This window comes from Tiliqua scincoides, chromosome 9 (assembly GCF_035046505.1).
Source record: "Tiliqua scincoides isolate rTilSci1 chromosome 9, rTilSci1.hap2, whole genome shotgun sequence".
NCBI lineage: Eukaryota > Metazoa > Chordata > Lepidosauria > Squamata > Scincidae > Tiliqua > Tiliqua scincoides.
The window spans coordinates 25,851,698-25,867,014 of NC_089829.1; the positions used below are offsets into that span (position 1 = coordinate 25,851,698).

Consider the following 15,317-nt stretch of genomic DNA (forward strand, 5'->3'; position numbering starts at 1 on the left):
TTTTTTAGCATGACATGGAAGGTAGGATCAGGTGGAGGAGGTTTCAGCTGGTCCCACACCTTTCTAGGCCTGTTCCTCCCCCATTCTCTCCACCCTCCACCCCAGAAGGCCTCCCCCCACCCTGAAAGCACTCATTGCAGCCCAGTACTCTTACCCTGCCCTGGCAGCCACACGGCATCCTCCACCCAGTGCTGGACTCAGTCTCGCTGGTGCTCCCTCCTCCCATGGTGCTGTAAACATGCTTTACGGCATATTTACAACATCTAGCGTCAGTAGTGGAGCTCAGCACCAGCACTAAGCGAGGATAGGATTGGGCCCTAAATCTCCTGACTGATTAATTGGGGCAACATTTTTAGCCAAAATGTTTTTGTCTATGCCCATAAGGAAGAAGGAAGTTTAAGCTCTTGAGAAGAGGAAAGGGACATTTTCCCATCTCACAGCTTTCTTTCACCCTGTTGAAGAAGTTCAGCGTCATTGCTTCAAACTTTTGCTTTCCTTGGAAAAGGAGGAAAAGAAAAAGCAACACACTCTGTAGGTCTTTTCACTGAGAACCTTCCTCAACCTTGAGAAGGTTGTTTTTAATGGTTTATGAAAGGTCTGCCTCTCTTGAGACCTCCTAATGCGCTTAAAATACACACCCTGTATATATTTGCAGTACACCCTAGAGCGATGAAAAATATTTCCAACCCTTGCATTTTTAAATTTTTTTTAAAACAACATTTCCATGCTTATTTTGACTTGTTTCCTGAGATCATTTGCAAAAGTGCTTCTGTTCAGAAAGAAGTCCAAATTCTGCCCCAAATCAAAGAAACACACAAGCAGAAAGCTACTATATTGGCCTTATTCTGCAAGGGCAATTGTGGATATGCTCTAAAAAAATTCTTCACAGCAACACTTTTCTGAAGAGAAGCTTCCCTGTTAGCCAGTGCTGAAATTCACAATTGACAGATGAAAACTTTAACATTCTAAAGGATGTCAGGACAAGATTCTCTTCCTCATTTGACAAACAATTCGGTACAGGTTTTATGCAAGGGGTGTGGGGTAGGGTGTTTTTCAATTAAGATGTATCAACACTGTAAACATAAAGCAGATTTAACTGTGGGCTGAACTACAGATACAGCAGAGTGGGGAGAGTTAAGAATCACAAGAATTTTTTAAATCTATTTTAAATCTATTTTTATTCTTAAAAAATTCTATTTTTTAAATCTTCCTTATATTAAAAAAAAACAAAACAAAACTCCCTGCAACTAGAAAACTAGCACACAGAAACTGAACAGGGCAAGAGCCATTCTCCCCGATATGCTAGCTTTCTGTTCACAGGGAACTTATTCGAAGAGGTGGAGGGTAATTGAAAATAGAGTCCCCCTGACCTCTGGCCTGACGTCATGCCAACCATTCTGCTACCTCATTTTCCTGCATCAGTCACCCAAGTCTGACATCATATCCTCAAGGAATCTTGAGAACAGTGACCTTTCATGGGCAGTGGCACTCCATGTCCAGAGCCCAACCGCCCACACAAAATTACCATTTCCTTGTGGACTCTTCTTGTGGACCAAGATGGTCTATTATGGAACTGAGACAGTTCAAGGGTACAGCATCCTTGTCTGTACTAAACCTCCAGGATCAAAAGGACGTTTTACCAAGGGAGGCTGAAGAAAAATCCTGCCTCCAAGTTCCACCAAAATCTGCATTTGCTATTTGTATTTGCTTCTCTACCTATCAGGGCCTGCTGGCCATTCTGTTGTGCTGGTTCCTGGCCAGCTCAATGCGCAAGGCGTGACCACCAAGGCTCAAGCCTTGCAGGGCCTTGAGAGCCAGCTCAGCTGCGGGTTTACTGATGTAACTGAGAAATGCTCGGTGTTGTGCCCCCTGCCAAGTGAGCCTTGTGGGAGTTGCACCACACTTCCGGAGGGCCTCCTTTAACTCGGTCACTCTGGTTCCCTGAGGGATGTTGCCCACATACACAGTGGTGGGTTCATCTGGGTTTCCTGACTGGTCAGAAGAAGAGCCCTCTCCAGGTCTTGCTTGGGTTGGGCCAGTCTCATTCTGCAACCCAGTATTCTCCAACCTCGTCTTCTGCGCTGCTCTTCCTGGCTTGCCAGGAGTGGAAACAGCAGGCTGGTCATCTTTAAGAGTGGTGTCTTTGCCTCTTTCTTGCTCTCTGTAGCGAAGGTTCTTCAGTATAGGAATCTTATCCAACATTTCATGACTGATCTAAAGAATTAAAGTAGAGAATTTTTTTCTTTTATTAAGGAACTTAGACTAAGTCATCATCCAGTTCTCTCAACAGCATCCTCATCATCCAGGGCCTCTCAGAAGAATTTTATCAGGGGGTAAAAAGTTTCTTTTAGCCCCCTTTTGAGGTTATAAAGTTTCTTTGGGGCCCAAGGAAATTTTGGGCCCCCCTGCTTTGGCTCCTGGGCCCCTTTTTTGATCCTGGACCAGTTGCAATTTACTTCCTGGACCCCCCTCCCCAGGGTTCTGTCATCGTCAGGTGACCAGAGATTAAGCCAGAAGACAACCAATAACTGTGAAGATAAAATTGCTGCACATTGGACAACCACTGGGGTTTATATTACAACTCATTGGCATTTAGTACTGCCTGAAGACAGCCCTACTGGGCTTGATCCCAGTGGCATAGCTAGGTAGTTGTGGGGGTGGTGGTGGACCACACCAGGTGACGCACACAGGGTGTGACACCACTACTGGCTGAAATTTCTGAATAATATCATCATGTCATTTTATGTGTAATTTCATGCAAAATACAATGAAACAAACAGAGTTGAAATATCTCTATTCTATCAAACGTTATAGCAAAAAACCAGCGGGGGTGGGGCAATGGTGCATCACCATGCCCACTGCCGGGGTGTTGGCCCACCCCCGGCATGGGAGGTGGTCCATCATGGGGATAACTGGCTTCCCACACTGGCTGACATAAACCCTACTGACGCCACTGCATGTTCCAGCACCCTGTAGGAACCTCACCTCTCCTTCTCAACACTGGCTTCCTTAAATGCATCATCTATGGAAGTCTCTTATTGCAGAAAACCCCATTGTTCCACCTTATATCTCATTCTTTCTTCCAAAAGCTCAGAGGGGCTTAACAGTAGGTTCAGAGAGGTCTCCACTTCTAGTACTGATCTGGTCCTCACTCCTTAGATCCACTTTTTCTGCAGCATTTATGCATATTCCTACATGATATATTCCTCCCTCCTATCTCTGATTTCTTTTTCACTGCCAGAATTTTGATTGCAAGCTCCTTGGGAAAAGAAATCTCTCCCTCCTGCCCCAAGACTCTGTAAAGTGCCATTCCCAGTGATGATTCATTATATAATTTTTTTTAAAAATTTAATAATAGGATTGGTGCTGCCAGGCCAATTACTTGTGACATGAGAAACAGGGACAGCTACAACCAGCTGTTGTACAATGTACATATGCTTGAATGGAGTCTTGGCCCACTCCAGAGCAGGTTGCATGTTCTCAGACATGCAAACTCTTCTGTGGAGAGCAGCTGGTGATGTCACAGGAAAGCACACCAATTGTGCTGTACCATTTCCCCATTGGCAGACCAAATTTAGAACCATTTGCTGGTTCAAGGTTCAAGTTGTCAAGTTTCCTGGTGGAATGCACAATTGCTCTGCTAATTCAACCAAACAAGAAAAACACATTTTTGCCCCCTTATTTTCACATAATTGATCACTCCTGTATCCAAACCAGCTCCAGCATATTCCAAAACAAATGCCTTTTTGCCCTTCAAGTCTGATTTAATTCCTATTTTTTTGCCCATATATATATGCCTATGTATATTTGGAACCTTTATTTAGACAAGTCATAGGAGCAAAAGAAAGATGTTTGCCAGAACATGGGAAAAATTTTTCTCTATTTGCCCCCAAAGATTTAAAAAAAACAACACAGTATAAAACATTATTGTGGGGTCTCAGTTCCTGCCACTACCATGCTGTGTCCAAGCAATGTTCAGTTTTAACTCTCTTCATGACTAGTAGTCTAGTCACAAAAAACTAGAAAAGAAAAAAAAATTCCCCCTTGGTTTTAGAGGAACATGGGTGTGCCACTACAGGCAATCTTAGAAGAGGCATTACTTTCTCTATACTAGTGGAAGAGGAATGCCTACTCTAAGACAATGCTTGCTGTCTAAGTATTTCCAGTAATTGAGTTTTTTTAAATGTCTTGATTAATTGGAGGCACCTTTTGAGTTAAACTATTTTTAACCAAAACAGTTAAATACTCAAAAAGCTGCATCTCTACATCTTCACGTTTGCTGTAATCAGAGCCAGCTCATCCTCTCAATGCCTCCACTGCTCTCCACATCCCACCTTTTGATTTGGATAAGGAAGAAGGGGATGGGACAGCAGAGGAACTGCAGAGGAGATACTCTGGCTTACCACTCTCTTCTCTTCCACACTTCCTCTTCTGCTCCATCCCCTAATTCAGGAAGCAGGAATAGCAGAGACTGGTGTATCACTAGGTAAGGGGGGGTGAGCATTTGCCATGCTGCATCAGGTGGCCCTGGTTGTACTGCAATAACCTGGTTACCCCTCAGGATTCTAACAACAGTCATTGCAACGCCAGCTTCTGAAAAACAAAATCAGAAGAAGGGTAGAGAGCCTGCTTGTGATAGCAGGATATCTAGTGGCAAACATTGGAAGCATCTTCTGTGAATGGATCAGTGGAAAAGAGGTGTATGGCAGAGCCTTAGAGTGCAATCCTAGAAAGGTCTACTCAGAAGTAAGCCCAAATGAGTTTAATGGAATTCTAAGGTAGGTGTGTACGGAACTGTAGCCTTAGTTTATAAGATCATGTTATCATTCTTTTGATTACTACATACCTGATGAATTATAGAACTGGACGGAACCTACAAGATACCTGAGTCCAACCCCCTAGCAACACAGCCCGTCCACAACCACAAGGACCCCGAGTGATGGTTTTCCAACCTCTGCTCAAAGACGTCCAACAATGGAGATTCTACTACTTTCCAGGTTGTTCCCCTGCCCAACATCGTGTAACATCCCAAACTTCTTCCTAATATTTAATCAAAATCTCCCTTGCAATTTAAGCCCATTCAGAGGGTCCTACCCTCTGGAGGAACAGAGAACAAATCTGCTCCATCTTTCACATGAACTGTATGGCTCAAAAGTGGACTGTACAGTATTTTGTTATTTTTGGGTTGCTATTTTTATGATTATTAATAAAAAAATCTTTAATAATAACACAAAAATATCAAACAGTAAGCTTATATTATTTTAACAACAACAATTGGATTTTGATTCTTCTAATGGGCCAATGCTGCAAGCCATGGTTTTGTAATTTAACACACACATGTCGTTTGAGGTGAATATTTGTTAGAGTCAACGTTTGTATGCAAATTCCATTTTTAAGGAGAAAAAAGTGAGGTATATTGATAAAATGCACCCAGAGACTGTGGTGTGAAGGTGTCTTAAGCATTAGCAAAGAAGGCAGGAGTTTGAAGCTGCAAAAATAGGATGAAATCAAGCTGCCAACGAAAACAGATGGCAATGCCTTGAGGGCAAAGGGGGGGCATATCCGTTGTCCCAAGTTAGATTGCAGGCTTTAATCTCTCTCTCTCTTGGAAGTGAAGAAATTCAAAAGAGGCTGGGTTTTGATAAACAGGCTTCGCTGCAGACCAATTCTGTCTGCCAGGGTGTCAAAAGCAGCACGGAGATGAAAGGAAACCTCCCTGGCAGGGGTGCGTGGCTTTTGCCAGATCTCTGCAGATACCCCTTGTGATTAGAAGTGGGGCAGCAGGACCAGGGAAGGAATTTATGGAGACCAAATTCTGACACAAGAGCAGGAGGTAATCAGAGAGAGAGAGAGAGAGAGAGAGAGAGAGAGAGAGAGAGAGAGACCAAACCTTGGGAATAGCAGCACTCTAAGGGACACCCCTGGAGCTCTCAAGAAGGAAACAGACATGGGTCTGCTGCAAGGGCCAGCCTTGGGATTTTATTAGGGGTACAAAGTTTGTTTGGGGACCCTGCCCTTCTCCACTGGATCATAATTTCATATGATCACTGGATCATAATTTCTAAGAATATATGAAACTATGTAGGCATAAATCAAATGTGAATCTTCACACAATATATGATATTTTCTGAGGGCCCAGGAAATTTATGGTTTCCTCTATTTTGACCCCATTTTGACCTTGGGCCCAGGTATGATGTACCCCTGCACACACTCCCTTCCCCATGGGCTCTAGTGAGATTGGAAAATATAAGATCCCAGGAAATTTTCAAGCCCCCTCCTTTGGCTCCTCAGCCCCTTTTTTGACCCTAAGTCTGGATACAATATACCCCCTTCACCCCCGTGGGGTTTCTGCAGGACTGCAACTTGAAGTACCAACAGCTCCCCCTTCAGTCTTTCAAAGGACAATTAGAATCTCTCCTGCACATCTCTCAATCCCCCTGCTGGCAGCTCCACTGTGTTTGGGAGGATATGAAGAAAGAAGGTTTTACCCAACCCCCCCCCCCCCCCCGCAAATTTGGTCAATCAACCGGTCAATGATTTAAAATATTTTACAGTTATCTGATGAAGTATTAACTTGATGAGAAAGACAATCAGATGTGGCCAGTTATGCGCAGATGTATTACACTTTTCTGCCATTAAGAGATAAAGAACAGTTTTAGAAAGTTCTCTTTATATGGAGCAAATAATGGAATAAAAATTAGTATTACTGAACTTTTTAAAGGAATTAGTAATCCATGCATTAGTAGCAGCAACGTGACAACCAACTGTTGAGCAGCTCCCTCAATAATTTTTTTTTTTTTTAAGATGTGGGGTATAGCTAAAAAAACTACCTAACATCAGCAGTAAAATTACAATTGGTGGTGAACCCATTATTTTCCTCTAAAATTATCTAAAAGCCCTGGCTCTATGGCACAGCACATCCTCTGAAGGCAGACACTACTGGGTGCAGACCTCAGCGTCTTCAGCAACAAAGAATGTAGGGAGCAAAGCTGGGAAAGGATTTTTCTCAGGACCAATGGACTGACTCTGAGGCCACATATTTTTGATGAATGATAACTTGGTCATATGTTCATGCTGGTTTCACATCCAGAGATCAGTAATGTAGTGTGTAAGTATTATTATCCTGGGACCTGGTGATATATTATTGTCCTGGTTTATTATCCTGGGACCTGGTGATGGCAGCTAGCTGAGATAGCTTCAAGAGGGAATTGGACAAAGTCATAGAGGTCTATCAAAGGCTACTGGTCATGATGGTTTCCAGAGTCTCAGCTGCAGAGGAGCAATGGCAGGATCCAAATCTGTCTGTGGGCTTTCCAATGACTGGGATTCTGTAGGAAACAGGATTCTGAACAGGATAGGTCATTGGCCTGGTCTAGCAGAGCTTATCTTATGTCCTTATTTATTTATATCCCCTGGGGGCTGGGGATAAGCATAGGCCCTCAGTTTGGCTGTACTTGTTTTAAGAGGCGACTAAACAGCCACCTGGTAGATGGGACTGGTCAGCCTGGGAAGGCAGCTCATCTGAGAGAAGGAAAACTCTGATCCCAAACCTCCACTGCCTTGTGGCTACATCCAGTTATGGAAAAGGCTTCAAGAGCCAACCTCAACGCAAAATCGGGAGCCGGAGTCCCTGAGGCAGTTCATGGCTGAACACGCTCACGTTCTGGCAACTCCGTTGGCTGGAACCAAACGTATTGGCCTCTGCCTTTCCATTGGACCATTTCAGCGATGTGGAGAAGGGGGATTTGCTGCATGGGAAACAGTCTATCCTCCTGTATTGGAATCGAGGAAGATCTGGCGAGGAGGTAGAATGTGGTGTCTGCAGTGGCCCCTTTAAGAGTTAAGGCCTGGGCTTTCAGCAAAGGGTGTGCTGCACAGCTGCAGCCACTAGAGGCAATAAGGTACCTAAGGATATAAGGAGCACCTGAGGCAGGAAGGGTTTGTGGGTTGTAGAAGGAGTGCAGGTTGGAGATTGACTGGGAATCTGATCTCAGACTGTGACTCGGCTTATTGACTCTGGACTTTGGCCCGGATACTCTGGCTGACTTTGTGGCTAATGGACCTACTGGACTGTTGACTTAAGTCAAGCTTCTGGCTAATTGATTATCTGGCTCACTGACTAACGGACTACTTGAACAGGCTGGGGAGCTGAGGTGTGCTGCTATACCTGGAAGGACTGCTGCCTTAGGAACTGGGTCCCTGCAGTTTAAACAGGCAAGCTACCCTGGTGGTGGAATCTAGCAGTACTGCAGTAGAGAACTGGGGCCATTGTTGGGGGAACAAAAGGGGAGCTAATTAGCTTAGAGTGGGCATAAATTTCCTAATTGAGGCTTGGATTGGGAATCTGGCAGAACACCTCCATATCTACTTTACCCAGGCTTCGCACACTGGAGAGGACACTCTATTCCAGAACCACCATTCAGAGCACGATACCATAGTCTTCCAAGACTGAAGGATGCCAACTCTATTTATTGAGAGCATTGTGTTTACTCTACCAGGCAGCTTTGTATCCTGAGGACTTCCATCCCTGTTGCACTCCCACCTGCCAGGTCTGAGACCTGCAGTAAACACAACCCACCTTGTGCCAGAGGATCCCCTGGGGCTTGGGGCTCTTGCAGCCTGTCTCGATCACTCTTGTTGGGGTCAGAATGCAATCCACAGTCAGATCATGGTCACCTAGCAGTTTCTCTGGGATGTCCACCACCTACAAGAAGAAGACAGGATGATACAAGGGTTGCATAATAGCCCAGCAAATGTGCTGGCATTCTGTGATCAGGTAGAAACAGAATCCTACAAGCACAAGAACCCGCCCACATGCTGCAATCCAGGAGCTGATCTACTATGAAATTAATGAAGCTTAAACTTCAGGGACTCTAATCCTGAAGGGCCCCCCAGTCTACATTGCTGAAACATTTTGGGTCTATAGGAGAAAGGGTTCCAAAAATATATGGTATAGAAATTTTTATTCACACTAGTGACTTCAACATGTGAGATAATCTAGTACAGTACAGCAATTTTAATCAAAATCTGAGACATAGTGGTTAAATTAAAAAAAATTGTGGTGATCTGTCATGGAAGAACCCCGCTGCAGAAGATAACAGTGGTTGCAATCACATGTTTTCTGCACAACAAGCAAGAATAATCAAACTCAGTTTTTTCTTGGCCTGGAAATAATTAAACTGAAATCTTTATATGCTTTTCCGAAATGCTCATAGTGGTTTCTGCCAACAAAACTACCATTTAAGCCATTTCTGCCCAATGTTGCATATATGCAACAGAGATAAAATGTGAACATCTGTGTACTGGGCAAAAATGGGTTAATTCAATTTGCACACAAACCAGCCACCTGCCCCTTCGGAAGTAGACTAATCACATTGCTGTTACCTGGCAGTCGTGGACGGCCGTGATAACTACTGTGTCCTCTCTTATAGCTCCCATAGAGACCATCATGGCGTATTCCATGTCTGCAAAGCCTTCCCCTTTCCCAATTCTATAGCCTACAGTATGGCAGCAAAAACAAGAGGGTGAACACTAAAGCATCTGGTAATTTCTAACCTACATTGCAAGGTTGTTGTGAGGCTACCTCCCCCATGTACACCACCCTGAGCTCCCTGGAGGAAGGAAGGGATGAGGAGAGGAGAAATGGGTTTCTTTGTGGATGTTCTACTTAGCGATCCAGTCCAATAGCCACTGATAGTCACTATTCATGTAGCTATCTCTAGCATTTCCTCCTTCTGACTATGGCCCCATCTCTAAGTTTCAAATCTTATATTATTCTGCCATATACCTTTCTCTGAAACAGCCACTGATCCCACCACAACCAGGTCTATTTGTACTTTGGCGTCCAGTCCTACAGGCACGCTGTAATCCTTGACACCCTAAGGAAGGAAAATATGGAGCAGGGACAGTATTGGTTACAAAACACAAGGCCCCAACTACTGAGCAAAAACAGAAGCCTCCTACATCCACAGCAGCCAGCTCTGTCTGGTTCTTGGGAAGCAGCCAAGTTATTTGTTGGGGATTCTAAGACAATTTGAGACTTAGGGCCGAAAGAAAACCCATCCCAAGTCCTACTTCTGTAACACTGGGTTTTCTGCAACAGTTAGTAGCTTTAAACACTTGTAACACTAGAGGGCACCCAAAAGCCACTGGAACACAACAGAACAAGCTGTTTGGCCTGACCCAGAAATAGGCACAGTCCTGTCAAATGCTTTCCTGCCCTGGACTCATTGATGCTCAGTTGACTATGCCTTGAAAACACCTTTGAAGGCACAGTTGAAATCCTGTTCCTCATGCAATTGAGAAACCAAATTCCAGATAGCCTTGCTTCCGATTCCTACTTGAGATGTGGCACATTTCCTCAGTGTGTCTTTCGTGGCTCCAGGAGGAGGGACAATCTTGTTGAAGAGTCCAGTTCGCAGGCGTGGAGTCGGCACCAAGAGGGTTTTTCTGGCCTGTGATAAGGAAGGGTGATGAATAAAAACCAAAAGGAGGCACTCTGGTTTTCTTCCTTTGCAGCTATGAATTGCAGCTATCAGTTAGGAAAGCGCATAGAGGAAAGTTTTTCTCTCTCATAATACTAGAGATTATTATTATAGCAGCACAACAATGCAGTGAAAAGACAGATCCCTGCTGTAAGGGGCCTACAATACAGATATTGACACAAGGGAGACTCTGAGAAGGATGGAGGCAGGGAGTATACAGGAGGAATGTATGCCATTGTTTCAGTTTCAAGTACTTAAACACTTTTTTTGTTTTAATTATTTTTCATTTTTGTTTTGTTTATTTTTTATAATGCCCTTCCTCCAAGGAGCTCAGGTTGGTGTCCCCACTTGTGTAATCACAACAACCCTGTGAGGTAGTTTAGGCTGAGAGATAGTGACTGGTCCAAGGTCACCCAGGAAGCTTCATGGCTGAGTGGGAATTTGAACCTGGATCTTTCAGGTCTAAGTTCAGCTCCTGAACCACTATGCCATCCTGGCTCTCAGTTACAGGACAGTATGAGGACAAAGGGATGGTGCCAAACACTTCCTGGAAACTCAGCCAATGAAACTGATGGACAGTTAACTCAGGACAGATAAAAGCAATTCCTTCTTTGCACACCTAATTTGCTGCCACAAGATGTGGTCACTTAAGATGGCTTTATAGGAGGAATAGATACAGGCTGCAATCCTATCCACACTTACCTGAGAGAAAGCCCTATTGACTAAAATGGGATTTACTTCTGAGTAGATATGAATAGAGGTGGGCTAAAAGTCATGGAAGGAAAGAAGTCCATCAATGACAACCAATCACAATGGCCAAACAAAACTTCCCCATTGGCAGTGTACCACTGAATGCCAGTTGCTGGGGGAGAGGCAGCAGGAGGGGGCTCTTATCTTCAGGCCTGTTGGTGGACTTCTTGGAGGCAACTTGCTTGCTCCTGTGAGAAGCAGGATGCTGGAACTGAGGAAGCTTAGGTCTGAGCCAGAAGGAGTCTTCTTATGTTCTCAGCCTGAGCTAGGGCCCACTCAGGTTGGATGAACATGAAGTTCCTTAAAGAGATGGCCTGTTTACCTGGAGTACGGCTAGCCGAATTCCCTCAAGAGGTTTGTCTGGGTCCACCTTGACCTCCCTTGCCTTATGAAACACATCACACTTTTGGATGGAGTGACACATCAGGCTGGATCCCTGCATTAGCAAGAAAACAAAAACAAGACATACTCACTTCCAGGGTTAAGAAGCGGGCATTCTTCTGTGGAGCATCAGGGTTTACTTTAATAGTCTTGGCACTTTGAAACACCTGCAGAGCTGGAAGTCTGGCAGAGGCATGGGCTGCACCCTGTTTTAGTAAGACACATCACGTCATTGGGGGCTCCTTCAAAGTGTTACAAAGAAGGGGAAACTTTTCATGGTGCTACCCAAATTCTAGTGTTGGCCACCCTCTCCAAAATGTAGGCTTCAGATGTGCTTTTGCAAAGACTTCTCAAGAGTGAGGAGCCTGTCAGGGAGGTACGTCACAGCAGGAAAGCCTGCAGGATACTCTCAAGTTAGGTTGGGTGGTTCGCAGAAGCACCTTGCTCCTCAAATTTTGTATCCCATCCCATGGAGCAGATGGTGCTCCTGTGGATTATATTATCCCAACAACCCTATGAGGAAGGACAGGCTCAGAAAGGATGGATGGTGCAGGACAATCCAATCAGCTTTATGACTAAGCAGGGATTTAAACACAAGTCTATGTGCTACAAGTCCAACCTTCAGGCTGTTATGCCAAATAAGCAGTGATTGAAAGGGAAACATTCAGTAACATGCACATCTGGGTTAAGGCTGCAGATAGCCATTGTCAGAAATACTGTATAGGCTACTTGGAATGCACAAGAACATAATCCCTGCTGGATCAGGTCAAAGGTCCATCTAGTCCAGCTTCCACTGTGTATCTCACAGAGGGTCCCTGAGGCTCCCAGATGCCTGAGGGAACACACAACATAACAAGATACCTGTGTCCTGTACTCCCTTGCATCTGGCAATCAGGGATAACCTAATATTAGGAGGTTGTATGTTGATCATTGCTTGTAACCTGTGATGGATTTTTCCTCCCTAAATCTGTTCAATCCCCTTTTAAAGGCATCTAGGTCAGACTCCATCACCATATCCTGTGGCAAGGAGTTCCACAGATTAGTCACATGCTGAGCAAAATAATATTTTACCCAGTGTGTAATTTTACCCAAGGGTAGCAGCAGCCTCAGGGCATTTTCACAAGTGATGCAGAGAAAACCTTTTATTTTGAAGTATATTTTATCTGCCTGCCATTCATTATTACGAACTGCACATACCTGTATATTTGCAGAGGGGATGGAATTTGACCCACAGTAGCTGCTGGTTATAGCATAGCAATTTTTGCCAAAGGGCAGATGTCATTTATAGAAATGCATAATACATGTCAGTTAATTAGAGGTGGCACTATCATCAAACAGCTTTGGGGGGGATCAATGAAATGATTGTTCAATTATTTACAAAAAAGAAAAATAAAGGAAAGCCTGAACAATTACTTTCTTTTACTGTCAGTATCTATCTTTGAGTCAAAAAGTTTGCTCTTAACATTTCACCAATAGTTCATCCAAACAAAATAAATGACCACCTTGTATTACCCCAAAACAGTCAATAAGTGATTATGTGCACTGAAATAAGAGGTTCCATACTTTGAAATTGGGGATCCGGTGATGGACAGGTCTTGGGAAATCAGCCAGATTTTTTTCTTCCATGTAGTCCCAAATTTTCTTTCGGATGTCCCACTTGGACACTCCTTAAAAAGCATTAAGAAAAATGAGGATAGAAGTGAGGGTGTATGCAAACCTATATTTGGTCAATGGCATTTTTCCCCCTACACTAACTACAGTAGTCAGAGTGTCTTCATTTGAACTGCTTTCCCTGTGAGTGGAGATTAAATGCCTCTTTTTATTTTGTCTTTATGTTGAGAAAATATCCAGGTCTGAACCAAGACTGGGTGGTGTACCAGATACTGTCATGATCTGGTGATGTGCCCATCTCTGCTTCTCCCATGTTTCCCAGACTGGTACAGGAAAAGAGGAGGGAGCAGAAGAGAAAGTGTGGAGGAGAGGAGCCCACCTCTCTCCCTTCTCTGACCTAGGGAGTTGGGAGGGTACAGCAGTGGAGATAAATGGGTGGACAGCAATCTCATGCCCAAGGTAAACATCTCTGTAAGGCTGGCCCTGTGAGTTGCTATTCCACATCCCCTCCTGTTAAAAGGGCTTGGAAATTGCATACTTTTTGAGAAAACTGTTCTACATAAATGATTTACAGCAGTGCTTCCCAAACTTTTTAGCACTGGGACCTACTTTTAAAAATGACAATCTATTGTGACCCACTAGACCAAAAAAGAAAGAAAGAAAGATCTAGAAAGAAATAGTTCATACTTTAATAATAATTAAGAAATAATTAATTAATAATAATCAGTGTCCTGTGCTCCTGAGGCTGCTAGAAACCATATAGAAAACATATAGCATGCGTGCTTGTAGATAATTTCTACACTCTCCCTAGAAATTGAGTTCAAGGACTGTTCCCCCAAACGAAACCATTTCAGCATACCCAGAAGGCTGAACTGGAGAGCAAGACGTGCAGTTAAGGACTTCCAGGCCAGACAAAAGGCTGAAACTGGGTTCACATGATTTACTGCACACCAATTACTAGAGAAAATTGGGAAAAGTGACATTTAAATTTGGGGGTATGGAGAGTCCCTCATACTACAGCATTCCAGCTAATGGTTTTATTTTGCAAACCAGGCAAGTGTGCTTGCAAAGTTTTTGTTTTAAACTTTCAAAAACTTAAAAACTTTTCATGACCCACCCAAAAATCAGCTTGCAACCCACTGGTGGGTCCCTACCCACAGTTTGGGAAACACTGTTTTACAGTATTTATGGATTGGTTTATTTACACACCACCTTTCTGCGAATGTTCTTTTTAATTATTGTTGTAAGCCGACTTGGGTCCCTTTGGGGAGAAAGGTGGGGTACAAATGAAGTAAGTAAATAAATAAATAATGCACTGAAGCTTACCCACTCTGTATCTCTTCCAAGCAGTTTGTCCATGCACAGGGTGGAGGAGGGGGTATCCCTCCTTCTCCCACAGTGCTGGAAGAACTGCCTTGCCAGGAACCTCCCCAGATTCCTTAAACTCCAGCGCGCCAACCCCCCCCCCCCCTTGAGAAAAGGAGTACTGCTTGTCTGGGCAGAAATGGCTACAGATTGGCTTGTTTTCAGGCTCTTTCCCTTGCATAATTGTTGCATAATTACCGGGGCTCCCTTGCTCCCCAGCCTGCATGCCTGCACCATTGACAGCAGCTCTGGTCAGTTACATTGTAACTCCTCCTCTCTGCTTGTATCCGTTTGCTCCACGCCTCTGCTCTGACTACGGCAAGTCAGAGGAGGCAAAGCTAGGGGGAGCTGGAGCCTGGCAAGAGCAGCCTGCACGAGCCCAGGAACTGATTGGCAAGGCGCATGCGGGTGTGTGGGTGTTGGTGTGTGTGTGTGTGATGGTGCATGGTGACATTGCAAGCCTGGGCGTTAAAGCCATAGAAAAGCCTTTTTGCCTTCCCCACAGAGGCTTCCACAAATATGAGTTAGAGCTCTCCGATTCCTCCAGGCGTTGTGGTCTGGTCTGCAGCTCCAGAGCTGAGAAGGGTCTTTTCCATCCTTGCTACCAGGGGTTTCAGGATTTCTACAGCAAGCAGGCTCTGGACCAAATCAGTTGCTGCTGCCTTTGAAATGATTTCAAAAAGGACTTTGGCAGGGAAGAAACATTTGGTTCAGCAGGAGGCAAAC

General features: G+C 44.3%; 1 protein-coding gene across 2 annotated transcripts; it reads right to left on the reverse strand.

Annotated features, from left to right (window-relative positions):
* Window positions 1-536: 536 nt before the first annotated feature.
* MTHFSD (methenyltetrahydrofolate synthetase domain containing) lies at window positions 537-14,858 on the reverse strand. Of its 2 annotated transcripts, none has more exons than XM_066637742.1 (8): window positions 14,790-14,858; window positions 13,179-13,282; window positions 11,557-11,670; window positions 10,341-10,454; window positions 9,788-9,878; window positions 9,385-9,497; window positions 8,579-8,704; window positions 537-2,214 (listed from the first exon to the last, which is right to left on the reverse strand). In XM_066637742.1, the coding sequence occupies exons 1-8, from the start codon at window positions 14,815-14,817 to the stop codon at window positions 1,720-1,722; spliced, it is 1,185 nt and encodes a 394-aa protein (XP_066493839.1). In that variant the 5' UTR covers window positions 14,818-14,858; the 3' UTR covers window positions 537-1,719. The 2 variants fall into 2 exon arrangements, with proteins under 2 accessions (XP_066493839.1, XP_066493840.1); XM_066637743.1 differs by lacking the exon at window positions 11,557-11,670 and adding an exon at window positions 11,708-11,821.
* Window positions 14,859-15,317: the final 459 nt, after the last annotated feature.

Excerpts from the sequence above, each read along its gene's own strand:
- MTHFSD (XM_066637742.1), bottom strand. The coding sequence starts at position 14,817 with ATGCAGGCTGGGGAGCAAGGGAGCCCCG. Across the intron at positions 9,879-10,340 it reads GGAAATGTGCCACATCTCAA|GGTGTCAAGGATTACAGCGT; the intron begins GTAGGAATCGGA and ends TTCCTTCCTTAG. Across the intron at positions 2,215-8,578 it reads AGGGGATCCTCTGGCACAAG|ATCAGTCATGAAATGTTGGA; the intron begins GTGGGTTGTGTT and ends TTAATTCTTTAG.